Source organism: Silurus meridionalis, chromosome 15 (assembly GCF_014805685.1).
Source record: "Silurus meridionalis isolate SWU-2019-XX chromosome 15, ASM1480568v1, whole genome shotgun sequence".
In the NCBI taxonomy this organism is placed as follows: Eukaryota; Metazoa; Chordata; class Actinopteri; order Siluriformes; family Siluridae; genus Silurus; species Silurus meridionalis.
In genome coordinates, this window is record NC_060898.1 from 3,767,550 (window position 1) to 3,783,212 (window position 15,663).

At 35.1% G+C, this 15,663-nt stretch overlaps 2 protein-coding genes across 2 annotated transcripts; both read right to left on the reverse strand.

Annotated features, from left to right (window-relative positions):
- Nucleotides 1-36: 36 nt before the first annotated feature.
- LOC124397892 (C-type mannose receptor 2-like) lies at nt 37-3,212 on the reverse strand. Its single transcript, XM_046867759.1, has 5 exons — nt 2,988-3,212; nt 2,790-2,847; nt 1,127-1,516; nt 635-1,036; nt 37-465 (listed from the first exon to the last, which is right to left on the reverse strand). The coding sequence occupies exons 2-5, from the start codon at nt 2,812-2,814 to the stop codon at nt 77-79; spliced, it is 1,206 nt and encodes a 401-aa protein (XP_046723715.1). The 5' UTR covers nt 2,815-2,847; nt 2,988-3,212; the 3' UTR covers nt 37-76.
- A 2,508-nt stretch (nt 3,213-5,720) lies between these two features.
- On the reverse strand, nt 5,721-12,375 carry zgc:64106 (uncharacterized protein LOC393348 homolog). The gene is made up of 6 exons (XM_046867652.1): nt 11,932-12,375; nt 9,531-9,770; nt 9,352-9,441; nt 9,072-9,260; nt 6,680-6,789; nt 5,721-6,410 (listed from the first exon to the last, which is right to left on the reverse strand). Exons 1-6 carry the CDS (start codon nt 12,092-12,094, stop codon nt 6,231-6,233), a joined length of 972 nt encoding a protein of 323 aa, XP_046723608.1. The 5' UTR covers nt 12,095-12,375; the 3' UTR covers nt 5,721-6,230.
- Between the last annotated feature and the right edge of the window lie 3,288 nt (nt 12,376-15,663).

Consider the following 15,663-nt stretch of genomic DNA (forward strand, 5'->3'; position numbering starts at 1 on the left):
AATAATATTAATCAAAATAATAATAAAAAAATGTGATCACTAAAACCTGAACAGAAAATCATATTGTTTATCCACATTATGTATTCTTACCATCATAGCAAACAATTGACAAATATGTGTTACAGTTTCCATCAAACCATGTTCCATCTGAACCAATATAAACACACAGCTCTTTTCCATTGTAGTTATCAGGTTGATGGTACCACCCTCTGTAGTCTCTCTCTCCCTCCAGGTAGAAGGTATCATTATCCAAAGACCATCTCCAGCTTTCCAGATCATCATACAGTCCAATCCAGGCTAAACCTGAGTAGCTGCCATTTACTGTGTTAAGAAGTGTGTTCATTTCCTCCATGTTATCAATGGTTGCCAGATCAGTGTAATTCTCTCTGCAGTATATCTGTGCTTCAGTCCAGGTTTTATTCTCATTAATGAAGTGATACTGACGAGGGGATGTTGATGACATTGCTACAGAGGCATACCAATGTTAGTTATATCACTCAAAATGTGAATTGATTGTATGAGTAAAAAAAACAAATGAAAGTGTATTGCTACTGTACTACAGAATGACATTGTTCAGTTCGTATATAAATGTGATTTAACAGTTTTTTTATTTACAAAACAAAAATCTACTTACTACTGTAACAGAGGAATGGTAAAGCTTTGCCACAGTCTTCATCTGTCCATTTCCCATAACTGGACGGATAATAATAATTATAATAATAATAATAATAAACATAGTTGTTGAATGCCACAGCAGTACAAAATTCATTCTGTGCATAATTATCTGGTTGTCCAGGTTTCCAGTAGTTGAAGGAAGAGTTGCTTTTATCTGACCAAGACCTGGTTCTGTACAGGCCGATCCAAAAACTGCTATAATAATTATTATGAGAATACAATAATGATCTGATCTTATTGTTTTCAGACTCGTTCCTCACACTGATCAGGTCTGTGTAATGCTCTCTGCAGTATGTCTGAGCTTCTGTCCAGGTCTTGTACTGATAAATCACCACATAACTCTTATTCGCATTCGCCCTACCTAAAACAGACAGTTTTAATATGTAAAAGTTTAAAATATGTTAAACTGAAATGCATTTTCTTTTGGAATAAACATAACTGCTGTACTCACCATCAAAGCAAATGAAAAAGAGTGTTGATGAACAAGAGGCCTCCTGCCATGCTGAATTGTAACCATAAATGTATACACACAAACTTTTTCCATTTGAGTTCCTCGGTTTTTGTATATACCAGTTTCTAAAGCTTCTTTCTTTTTCTTTGTAGAAAGAATCATCATCCAGAGACCATTTCCAGCTGGTCAAATCATCATACAGTCCAATCCAGGTTTGGCCACTGTCCCAGATGTCTACTAATTTAGTAAGAGCCAGTTCCTCTTCAATGTTATTAATAGCAGCTAAATCAACATAATTCTCTCTGCAGTATCTCTGTGCTTCAGTCCAGGTTTTATTCTCATTAATGAAGTGATACTGACGAGGCAGACAGATGCCAAGGTTTAAAAACCCTATAAGACACAATAACAGTTTTGTTTATTGAATGTGATTTGAGATGTATTGACAGAGAAGCACTGATTAACTATGATCACAAATAAGGATTGATAAGCTGTAATTAAAATGACTTTTGTGCAGTGAGTGGATATATTTTTTATTTTTTTTAAAGTTTGTATGTAATCTTTTAAACCATGTAGTCAAGCAGCCTACGTTTGGTGTTCTGTGTGAGAAAACAATGGTCTCTGGACCACCCTACTGGTACTGCCTTAGGGATTAACACTGAATGAAATAAACATCTCTCTATTTTATGAATGTGGTACTATTAAATAAAACTCAGCTTTTCTGAAACAAAAATGGAAAAATTTTACTTTCTGGCAAAACAAATTAAATACTTCTAATAGACACCAGATTGGCTAAATTATTTGTCTATTACATCAGTGGTCCCCAAACCTTTTTGCAGTTTAATTTCAGACAATATATTCACGGACCGGCCTTTAAGGTGTGGCGGAAAACACAACAAAACGAAAAGTATTTTCTAAATATAATAATAAACGTGAATCCACTGTGTTGTTTTTTGTTCATTTTGCTAGACATAGATTTTGAGTCATAGACAGATGTGGCGGAGAGAATCTGGTAATTTTCCAAAATAAAACATCGTTCAGAATCAGATAATATATTAAATGAGTATAATGTAAGTTATGTTTTCTTTCTTCCCGGTACCAATTGACCCACTTACCAGTGTCGGGCCGTGGGCCGGGAGTTAAGGACCACTGTATTACATTATTTAATCTATTAAAAATAGACCTGAAACCAAAGGTTTTTTGAAAGTAGAACTATACAGAATAAAATACAGACTGAACTTTTACGGAATCCTGTCAGGCTTTAGCCCTTCTTTTGTGTCTGTCTTTGTGTTTCTTTGTCTTTCTTATATCTGATATCCCCATTTTTCTTGCAGTTGCATTTTGCTTCCCAGTGTCTCCAGTTCTGTTCATCATCTCTGATCTCTTTGAGACTTTTTGCCCAAATTCTGAAAAGAGTGTTTATTTTTCATTTTTCAAGTTTTGGATTTAGCTCTTGTTTTTTGGACTTTGGAGTCCTTGATTTTCTTTTTCTCTATTCTTTGTATTTGGATTTTCTACTAAATAAAATACCCCTGTGGCACACAGTAAGAGAACCTGATATCAAGGACTGCTTTTAATTTAATCTATTTTTATTTTTTAAGTATGTTTGTTAAAGTCAGACCTAAAAATCTAATTGTTTTATAGAATCATACAAACACATACTCACCAAAGAGCAGTAAAAGTCGAAGCATAGCTCTGTTTCAATATGTGGAAAAACTGATAAACTGAGATATAAAAAAGAGTATAATTTACAGAAATGTTTAAGGAAGTCGTGCAATAATAATATAAAACTATGATTATTTTTAAAGCCAGATTGCTAAAAACTTATTAAGTCTCAAGGAAACACAGGAATCCAAGAACTTACCTTTGTAAATTATTTACTTCATTAATGTCTCCTATTGTCCTCTACTGGTACTTTTTGATACTCACGTTGGTAACAGCCAGGCTAAATAACATTTACAATGCTGATATCACGTGTTAAAGCTCGAAAATATGTCGGAAAACTGGTTATTGTACACAGTAACATTATCACTTCAATAGTTATCAGTAAAAGCATTTAAGCTAAAGATAACAAAACAATCAGATAACATTAACAGACACAAATTGTTAACATTTTTGAAAGAATTCTTTACTTTATACACAGTAAGGGTCTATGAGATGCTCTATATTATATATACTGTATATATATATATATATATATATATATATATATATATATATATATATATATATATATATATATATGTTTGCCATTAGTTTTAGCAAAGAGACTTTTTAAGCATGGTCAGTGAACATTTGCTCTGCTTTATCATTAATGAAATCATTTTAGTTTGAATTTTGTCTAGCTACTTATTTCCAAATTATAATGCTTAAAGACTCATATAGATAAAACAGTCAGACTCACAGACATACTTACTTTAATGTTCAGTTTTCAGAAAAGAAACAATGCCTCGTAATTGTTTTTAAACAAAGAAAACCAACAAGCAAAATTATTAAGTTATAATTATAGTATAATCTTATAATTTGTTGAATTAGAAATGTGGAGTTTGCAATCACCTACTTGTCTACACATTCTCTATTTTCAATCTATTTACCAACATGTGCAAAACCACAATGAAATAAAGACAAAAAGACATTTCATAACTGAGCATTGAGCAACGAGTGAATGTGGAGAAGCCTGTTTTGCAGAGTATAGTACAGAAATTTTTATTTTTTGTCTGCTGAAATGTGGTCAGGGTAGACTTTACTGCTGACTTGCTTAATGAATGATACTGTTAACTATCCTTCCACACAATGATGTGAAGAGTTAGAGGGTGTGGGGGAAGAAATTGGAGGCAGGCATCAAGATAACTGTTGTTATATAGAATAAGCTTTACTTTAATTAGCAATCAACACCTGAAAAAAGTTATATAAGTAAAGTTAAAGCATTCATGTGTATGCTATACAAATATACAAACGAAAAACATCCTGTCTGTTAGTTAGTTTTATTTTAGTTTTATTTTGTCATTTACCTCATGTATTATTAATTAACTTTATTTCAGCCCGGCTTTTAAGGATTTTAAAACTGAAATCACATGTCAGGGGCCTAAAAATATGTTGGAATACTGGTTATTGTATGCTGCAAAATTATCATCAAAATAATCATGTCAATAAAAAAATAACACTAGCAAAATAATAAATTGTTTTGCACACACAAATAATTGTTCATATTTTCAACATGGTGGTCTGTATTTTTAAATCGGTAAGAGTCTATGAGCTGCTCTATATTTTGATGTATTTATCATTAGTTATATAAGAGAACATGTGGTGAGTAAACATTAACTGCTTTATCAGAATCATGTTCAGTTGCTTTAGTACTTTAATTTGTATTAAGAAATACATCTTCTATCTTATTCCCGAGTTTGGAAATCAGATGCAATTCCAACATTAGGATAGTCTTTATGGTAAAGGGGACACTCGATTCTTTATTTCATCTTTATTTGTCTCAATTTTGATAGTGGGGGTCTGCATCTGACTTATCGTAAGTTTTACGTTTGCAATGCAGGGCATTAGGAAGATTTTATTCGTAGAACAAACAACCCTACCGCAAACAACTCATTGGCTTGAGCACACATTGCCCTACAGGAACCAATAACAATTTGTGTTTTGCTGCCAAATAGGTTTCCAGGAACATAAAAAAGCCTTCCAATTAGAAGAAATCTACAATATTATTGTCACATCTCAGTGAGTGAAACTCAACAATCACCACAACATGCCATATTGGGAGTGTTATATTCATTTTTTGTTCAGATTTGTCTCTTTCTTCAATCAAACTTTCCTAGCTACTTATAACTATTTATTTATGTTTCGACTTTTGCTGTGCTTTGGCGAGTTGGATATGTTTATGTCTCTATAACAACAATAATTGAAACTATTATTTTTGTCAGCTGATTTAAGTGTTTAATTACATGCAAGTGTAAAATATTTGTGTCTGATGTTTACATATGTACTTTTGAATATATGAAATGAGTGTCTAAACACATAACTTGCACATTTGACTGATGTACTGTATATAGGATGATTCACTTTTGATAGATACTGTCCACCGCAGACCAGGAACACCCCACAAGAGCTGCAATTTTGGAGATGCTCTGACCCAGTCATCTACCCATCACAATTTGGAACTTGTCAGGCTCACTCAAATCCTCAAATTTTTCCTGCTTCTAATGCATCAACTTCGAGGACAAAATGTTATATCCTATCCTCTAACTAGTGCCATGATGAAGAGATAATTATTGTTATTCATTCAATGGCCATAATGTTATAATGTCTCTTCACAGAAATTAAATAGCTCTGCACACAAAACAAGGCTTGGATAATACAGCATTGTTTGGCAAGACTAAAGTGGCAGAACCCTGATCTTTAGATCAGTAACTGACCTCATTAGTACAACCCAGAAGAGTGGACATATAGTGTAGGTTTTAAATGGACATGACAGATACACTATCTTACTAGATAAAAAGTAAGTTGTCAGCTTGCATATTGATCATGTTTAGCATGTTGCACTTCCTGTCAACTTCAAATCTTGATTACAGTTTGTGTGAGTAACTACCAAAAATCACATTTGTTGGTTTTATTCTTTTTGGTAATAATGTAGTTGTGGCACTTTTTAATGAGTAGTTTATTTTTTTGGTTTTCATCAACAAATCCTACTTCGAATTCCCGACCACAAACAATCACATAACACCAATCAAGTAACATTAAAATGAAAAACAAAACCTGGGAGGCATGTTGGCACGGTAGGTAGCTTTGCTTCCTTGTACCTCATTAGTTCATGGTTTAATCCTGACTTCAGGTTACTGATGTCTCAATTCCACATGTTTTCCCCAGTTACAAAACAATGCTATTAGGTGAATTAATTAATTATCAAAATATGCCCATTGATTCAGAAATAGGTTCTGGTTTTAAAGAAATTATAGATAGTTTACAAGTCTTTGTCATTAAACAGGAAAAGAGAGTAGAAAAATTCACATAACAAGTAAGGTAATATTTAGTGGAAGAGTACTCATACACAATACAATACAGTGTAATAGACATATGGTGCTGGGTATAATGTTTATCCAGCAGTTCACAGCTTTGCTGTCAACCTCTCACAGTACTCAAATTCTTTTGCTCCAATCGCTCGGTCTCGAGCCTCTGGAGCTGGGAGGACGAGGGAGCAGTCACTGTCGAAATATTTCCCAGAGATTCCCTCTGTCTCTTCTGCCACTGCACAGTATATTGTACTGACTGCACCTTCTGCAGCAGACTGCAAAGAAGCGATATGAACACAGTTTCAGACTGAGTCAAGTAAACTGGTTAAGAACACACTATCTGATTTAAGATACCATCAAGGAATGTGTTCTTTTGTCATGTATAAGGAAGAGATGCGATATAAACTTAAAGCTATATTACACTATTTCATCTTGCCCACCGTTTAGAGCAAAAAATACATGGCCGTATATGGCCTGACAGGCCTAATAAAATGTTGTCTTCTTGTAGAATCGGTTGTGTTAAACACAGAAGTTTATACGGTACCTTAAAAAAGAACATTCCTATTATGTTGAAGATAGTTCGAACAATCCAGTTATAATGTCTCATAACTTCAGTCATAACAACTCCTGGGTGCAGCGAATTTGCAGTCACACCTACAATCATGAACAAAAAGAAAATAAAAAACATAGCGAATGAACACAAACTTTTCACTACATAGACACATCTATTTTTCACATCTATGAGAAGTTTATTTCATTAAAAATCATCTTTCAATGGAACAAGCCTATATTAAAGTTTAAAATTAGTAAAAAAAAAAATACATTTGCAGGCAAAATCCAAACAAAAATCCAAAGAGACAAAGAACAAGACTACAGTCAGACAATCGAAAAACAGATCAGGCTAAACTGGGGCAAAAACATGAAAACAAGAAACTGAGAATGATAAAGACCAGATTAACAGACAAAAAGAACAAGTCTGGGTCTTCTCAAGACTGACTGTACTCCCTAAATTACATCAGCATGTGGACTTTAGGGAATTAGGGAGGAAAACACGCTGGATGTTTTTACACAAACATTCCGGCACATCTGAGGCGAAGCTCCGCCCCTAACTCGGACATCTCTGTTATGCTAATTCCAGCATACAGACTGCTAGTCAGGTGTACAAAACTGATTCTGAAGCAAGCCATTTCTGCTATTCAGGACTGCTGTGAATATTCTGACTGTTTTTCAGGCAGCCAACAGAGACTATTGTTCCAACATGTTACAAGGTGACTGCCATCATTCTCGTGCTGAATACGTGCTCTGTGTCTTGACTACCATCCTGTCGCACTCACGCCTTTCATTATGAAGTAACGTAAGAGGCACATTAAGACCCTGCTGCATCCTTACTGGACACACTGTAGTTTGTGTATCAACCTAACCATTTAACAGACAATCTCCACAACACTTCACCTCGACCTTACTCATGCTGTTTATTGACTTTTCAGCAATCAACACCATTATTTAGCATCTAATCACGAAGCTATTGGGCCTGAAAACCTCCCTCTGCACCTAGATTCTGGACTTTTTAAATGAGAAACCTCAGGCAGTCAGGATGAGGAACAGCACCTACAGCACCCCCAGGGCTGTGTCCTTAGTCCCCTGCTGTTCACAGTGATGAATCATAAGGTGAGGAAGAGGCCAGCTGAGGAAGGCCAAGCTCTCACCACACATCCTCACAACATTCAACAGAGGGACTACTGAAAGCATTATGAGCAGCTGCGTCACTGACTGAACTGGGAATTGCACCAGTTTGGATTGCAAGAACCTACAGAACTTAGTATGGACAGCTGGAAAGGTCATCGAAGTCTCCTTTTCCTCTATTATGGACATGTACACTATGTGCTGCATCTGCAATATCATACACACTCTTCACTCTCTTGCTATCTGGAAAAAAGTTCCAAAGCTTTTGGACTCTCACAATCAGACTGTGTAATATTTTCTGCAAGCCATTCGACTACTCAATACAAAGAGACTGGACTGACAACTACACACACACACACACACACACACACACACACACAAAGATGCTGCTTTTATTTTTTGAAAAATGTGGTTCAACAAGTATGCCTTTTTTTCACTGTCATCAAAATTGTTTTCATTAATCCTGCCTTTTTGAATTTGCATAGATTATAAACTAATGCCATCCTATTTTTTTTGGGTAATCAAACAGATTCATACATTTTTGATTATGCACAAAATGACACTTAAGCAAATAAAGATATCTTAAATATTATGCAACTTTCTAAAAATTAAACCTGTTTCTAGACATATCTATAAAATAAGATATTTTAAAGTGTGAAATCCAAGAAATTGCCAGAATGACAAAACATTTGATTTTGAAAGATTACATAAATGTGCTCATATTTATATCACCCTTCCTATGTACAGATTTATGTAATATTTCCAAATCAATACTATATAAGTATACATATTTTATCTCCTTATAAGTATGAAGCTATAAATACTTATAAAGCAAAATGTATGAAAAGTTAAAAAGAAATGAGATTCAAGTGAGTCAAAAACTGAAAGTGATAACAAGAACTAAGACTAAATGAAGATAGTGAAAGCCTTCCATCTCGTCTCCCTCACACCAGCACCGAGTCTCTTTCAAGATAAATATTGTTTTTTACTTTTAATTAAAGATTATTATTGTTACAATATACAGTAGTACAACAAATATCACTTATAAATGTAATATTATACTGTATTCATTTATATTGTAATGTATTCATTTTATATGAATATTTTCTGGGTATATATATATATATATATATATATATATATATATATATATATATATATATATATATATATATACTGATATTTGACTTGCATATTCTTAGTAATATTCAAATTCTGTGAACATGAATATATTATGTAATTTTGTTCCGTACCTGTACCCTCTAGTCTACGCGCCAGCTCATTGGTCCAGATAACATTGTGTAGCTTTGTGTGGTTATAGACCATGTCCATGATGTATGACAAATTCTCGCCATGGAAATGTGAGAAGTCCACCTTTCCTCTCCTGTGGTTAGCTGAGGAGACGTTTACGATGCGAGCTGGAGCTGATTTCTTCAAGAGATCTGAAAAACAATGAACGAAAACGCAATATACTAAAAAAAAACTGAGTCGGCCGAGGTCAGGTCCTGTTGTAGGACAGATGTGAAGTCTGACCTAGAAGCAGATTGGTCAGCAGGAAGGGTCCAATGTGGTTGGTGGCGAAAGAAACTTCTAGGCCTTCCTCTGTGATTCCCTTAGGTAGACCTGCAAACAAGTCAGTTGTATAAAATGTGTATGGTGTATTTAATATCATATTAGCAGATTTCTAGGGTTAAAAATGACATGTTGATTACCTGAAGCCCCAGCATTATTGACTAGGATATGAAGCTCTTTCTCCTCCTTAATGATCTGATCAGCGAACTTGTGCACCGATTTGAGGGATGAGGTGTCAATGATTCGAAGGTGTACATTCTGATTGCCACTGCGCTGGCGAATCTCTCTCAGTGCTGCCATCCCACGAGCCTCACTCCTACATGCCAAGATCACTCTTGCACCACGGCAAGCAAAGTCCAAGGCAATGAACTTTCCAATTCCTGGAAGAGAGACATATAATGAAAACAAGAAAATGTGTGAAAAAGAAAACATGTCAAATTGATGATCTCTTATATATAATAAATTACATCTTATAAAAGAATGAATGAAAATGATGAAATGAGTCATAAACATTATCTTTATTCTATAACCTGGTCAATAAATAATAACCGTGTATTTACTCTGTGTCATTTTTGAGACTGTTTAAATCACAGGGTTAGGTTTCAAATGTTGATATAAGAACCAAATGTTGATATAAGAAAGTGAAATACTGTGGAGACATCACGACTTTCAATATTACTTCTTTGTGAGCTGTAAAAAAGACTCCGAACAGTATCTAAGTTACAGCATTTCTTTTTATTTGTAATATGGAAAGAATGACAGCTGCCTTGTAAAAGTGTGATCAGAGATGTGCACATCTGGGTTTGACACTTTCACTTTCGATGAAACGTTCCTAAGCTGCAAATTAACAACATCCACTTCAAATAAATGTTAACATTTTTATATAAATTAAATTTTTTAAGGGCCTTTTATAACAAACAATTTAAATTTTTCTCTGTGGAGGTCAGGTATCATTTCCTCCCTCTGACAGCCAACAAAGAAAGAATAAGCAGTGGATTGTTTCCACGTCAATCGAACCCTTAATCAGTACTTGCTCAGACTTGCTGCACAGCCCCATTATCTCTGCCGGAAGTTTTACAATGCATACTGCACAAACAACTACAAGTATCTACACTTTATAGAAGAATTCAATATTTCAGTGTATAAGCTTTAAGAAAGCACTACCACTACTGGTTTATCCCATGAAAATAATGTATCACATGGTTACCCCCATACCAAAGCTTTTCCCTACTGTTTTGGAAGATTTGCCACTTCTATGAAAACGTCTAAAAGTCAACAGAGAAAACCTATACCTCATTACAGAATTCTGGCCAACAGACTCTATATTATCTTTATGTTCCACGCTGAAATGATGGCAATGAACATCTCTCTGCATGGCTGCCAAGGCGAAATATATATGTTGAACTATGATAAGCCATGCACATGCCGAGACAAAACATACTGTAAATGCAACACAAGCACTGCTGTGCTCAGGGTCATCAGATTTTTGATAAAATGTCTATTACAACATAGGATTTTGTAATATGTATCACCCAGTAAACTTCCTTATATTATTATTTAGGGTTAGTGTACCACTGATGTATGATACACTTTACATTTATGGCGTTTGTCAGACGCCGTTATCCAGAGTGACATTTATTTCATTTATACACTGAGCATTTGAGGGCTAAGAACCTCGCTCAGGGGCTCAGAAATGGTCATTTCGTGGTGTTGGGATTTGAATGAATGACTTTAAGGATTTGAGAAACAGATTAGTTTTGTTTTTTTTATTGCAGGATGGAGTTTAGGAATTTAGGATAGAGTTTATTGATTGTTTTAGTTGCAGGATGGCATTTAGTGATTTAGCATAGTTGTATAGCTCGTAAGATGTTTTTTTTTTTTTTTTTTTTGTAAATGACAATAGAATTTAGTTATTTGTTCCCTTGTAGGATTTAGTTTTGTGATGTAGGATAGAGTTTAGTGAGTTTTTTCCTTGTAGGTTTGAGTTTAGTGATTTACTATAGATTAAATTTTTTTTCTCTGTAGTATAAAGTTTAATAATTTAGTGATTTCTTTTGTCTTTGATGGAGCTTAGTGATTTAGGATTTTTTGTAAACTTGTTTTGTCCTCGTAGGAGGGAGTGAAGTGATTTTTTCATTGTAGGTTGGAGTTTAGTAATTTACTATAGAGTTTAATATTTTTTTCACTTGTAGGATAGAGTTTAGTGATTTAGGATTGAGTTTAGTGACTTTTATTTTGTCCTTTTAGGATGGAGTTTAGTGATTTAGAACAGAGTTTAGTGATTTCCCCAAACCCCCCCCCCTAATGATTGAAGTTTATTGATTCAGGACAGAGTTTAGTGATTTTAAAAACTAAAAAAAAAAAAAAATCTAATAATACTTAGCATTAATGACCACAATTGCACACCAAGGTACACCGAATGCACTTTATTTCTCAGAGTGTATAAACTAGCTTTCAACAAACTATGATTTACATTTTTTTTTGTATTATTATGGCCATTTAAACCATTTTGTTGATCTTGCACAGATGACTGTAAGTTACCTGTGTTCGCTCCGGTAACGATTGCCGTCTTGCCTGTGAGCCGCACGGGACAAGTGCGCGGATCCCACCAGCCTCTCCGCTGCGCTCGCGTCACCGCGGCCAGCACGAGCGTGCACACCATCCACCCGGGATGCGCAATAAAGTCGGAGATCTCCCAAGCCATTTAGAAACCTAGCGTGTGTGTGTGTGTGTATGTGCGTGTGTGTGTGAGAGAGAGAGTGTAAAAAAATCTTTGCAGTGTATTCAACGAGTCTCAGGTACTCTTTCGAATGCCGACCGGACGCAAATCAAAGTCCAGGAGGCTTTTCTGAAGTCTTTCTCTTCGAGTGAATCGACTCAGAACCATTTTTTTAAACAGTCATCGAAAACAACCAGAATCGAATATCAGTATTGAAGCATCACATGTTGTATTAAAAAAGTCTGATTTTACGCTTAACATCTATCAAAGTGACAATTCTAACTTTAAGACTGTGTATTGGTGACGTTCGTGAACGAATCGACTCTCTTAACTGCTTAATTTGCTGGAATCGAATCGAACAGCATAAGACACATCTATTTCAAGAATTTCCATCAGACAAACCCTAATAATTATTGATGCCAAATCAAGTATTTAATGACCGATTTGGACCTTAATAACTATGGCATGTACAACATATGTAGTTTTAACATACTTATTACTGCTGTTCACGAACGAGTCGGTTCTTCGAATCGGTTCTTTTTGGGAAGCCAATTCACCCTTTTGATTAAAGACAAGGAATTCAATTATATGATAAAATGTGATTAGAGTTCATGTAGAAGACCCAAAATAATATAGACACTAACAAATCTAGTGGAATAAACATGAACTTTAAAACTATTGTGTTTATTGTGTTAATACTGAAGAATTTCCCGGAAGTCGATACGCATAGCTGAAAACTGGTTTTTGTTGTCAAATGAAGAATCTTCTTTCATCAAACTACACCAGGAATAGTTTAGAAGCCATACTGATTTAGATAGCAATATGTCTAGATGACCTACTTAAAACTGAATCACTGTATCACCAGTTTTAGGAAATTAATTTTGACTCTGCTTGCTAAAAACATGCTTAAATCTAAACAAACCATTCTTTTCGAATTTACTGTTGGTGATTTCAAGTAAACAGAAAGCTTAAGACATATTCAGGTAATTGCTTTATGTTGACTTTGTTAAACAAAATGAAGGAAGTTCCCTCGGTTGCCTGGTTTCCTACCACCCCCAGAAAACGTATTTCTGCCTCTGATGTACTACCACTTTGATCAGGATAGTGTTTCCTGGCGATGAATGAATTGAACTGTTATACAATGCCTGTAAACATTCTTGGTAAAGGCAATAACGTCCTTCAACATGTGTGTAAAAATTTAAAGACTAATTAATAAACATCAGTGTTAGATTTTTGTCATGCCCAAACGAAACGTAATTCTTGGAGAGCAATGTTCTTCTTTGGTTTATTGCAGTCAACAGAAAATATTTATACACATTGGAAAGAAAGCCTGACCTAAAGCTGTTTCCTGTTGGATAAGAAGACATACTAGCCGGAGATGTGTGAGCCCAGATAAAGACTTCCTGTATACCTTATGCACTAACATCGTAATTATTCTATAGACACTGAACAGACAAAGGAATGTGTGTGAACCAGTGTGAGATACATCTTAACACTAACAATCAGCTAAATAATATAAGAGGTCTTTTTTTTGTCTTCTTATGTTATAACAAATCAGATTTGTTAGTATTTCAGTGGTGTAAAGGAACAAATTACAAATACTCTTGTTATTGTAATTGAGTAGTATTTTTTTATCCACCTCTTTTGCTGTAAATCAATTATGACAATGCTGTAAAATCAATTATGGGTATAACTTCCGCCGAAAGTAGTTGCAGTGCTGACGGCAATATGTTTATGTGCGGTTTGATTTTCCGGCAGGAATTTGTTTGTGGTTGCATTTATAACCAGACAAAGCTTAATTTTTGGCTTAAAAATGAGTGCTATCAGTGGCGGGCCATTTATTTGTTACCTGGGCCTTCAGTGGGGACTTACCTGACTTAATCCACCTCTTAATACTACACTATCACGTCGCAATTATAGAAACCGTCAATACTGTACAAAAATGCAATATAACAAAGCATACAGCATTACAGAGAGAGAGACATTTCGCGTATGGAGGGTGAATACCATTTTACTAAAGCAAGCTCCAAACACTACAATCGCAACTGTGCCACCTAAATCATCTGGAGCAGTTCAGAATCAATATTTGTCTAATAAAATGACAAAAACATAAAAAAAATTTAATAAAATCTAACCTACTCACCAGAGATGCAGACTCATAATTTGCACTGCTCCTCAGAGGCTGTAAGTCAGTGGTACCGCTCGTATTCACTTGTCTGGTGGTGGCGAACAAACCCTTTCCCGGGCTTAGACAAGCTAGCTAGCTTCGGGGTTGGCTGACCTCCTCACGATGTCTAGCTTTTCTTGAAAATGTATTTTCAAGTATGTCCATAACCACATCAATTTCTCTTCTTCTGTAAGTATAAAAAAGTCTAACTCTGATGTATTAATGTGTTTGAGCAACCAATCAGAGGACGAAAAAAATTCTGACGCTATTCTGAGCCAGCTAGCTGTCCCTGTGAGTGAAATCTGATTGGTTAAAGAAACAGACTTATTTATCATAGAGATTAAGGTAAAAAGGCCAGCAGTACTGACTTTGAAGGCCCTGGGCAGATTGGATTGACATGGCAGCACATAGGGGCTGAAATCTGATTGGACAAAAAAATTGTAACATCCACGTACATGTCCTAGAAGCAGTGCAGCCAAGAGAAACACTACATAATGAAGAGAATACAATGTTGGGAATAAATTTATACAGTTACATAGAAGAAATAATAGAATTTAGGTTGTAAATGTGGGTCAGTGCTTCCGATAGTGTTTAGGCCAGCAGAGCAGGTTTTGCTAACCCTGATGTCCCACCACTGAGTGCTATTTACACAAACCTTAAGTTACAGCAAGAATGCAGAACACGACCTGTTTTGCTATGCCTGACTGCATTCCTTACGTAGAAGAAATAATAGTCTTTTTTTACTCTTATTTTCTTGCCTAGGATTGTAGCTTTTAGATGTAAAACAATAGTTATTTCTCAGATCATGATTCTACTACTAGCTCTCAATCCCACTTTATATTAAGTGTCTTTGAAAATCATTTATCATTTTGCCATGTTAGGTGCAATGATACTAATTGTGTTCATGTTTTGCAATACAATTGATGCTACTGAGGTGTGATAAGGCTGGCACTGGTTTCATGGTAGAGGTAGCGTTAAGGAGTTAGTGTTAGCAGTGTTATTTTAGATTAGTAATTACATGCAGGTAAATATAAGCTAAATGTAAAAACTTATGTACATGTTAGTATTAAGATGAGCCTCATACTAGTTCTCTAAACACACATTCCTATGTATCTGTTCAGTGTCTATAAGTTCTTCCCTGATTAGAAAAGACACCACGGGCATCGTAGATCGCAAAGGAAACCTCTCCAAGATTTTTATTCAGGATGATGTTGTCCTCTATACGTTCTGTCAGCGTGGGATTCCACATCTCGCTCTGAATGAATGAGTAGCAACACTGGAGTGAATGAATGTTTGCATCGTAAAGGAAGTTCCACCCATAGTGCACGCAAAACATCATGGGGCGTAGAAAGACCTCTACAGAATTGTTGTCATAAATTATGCATGA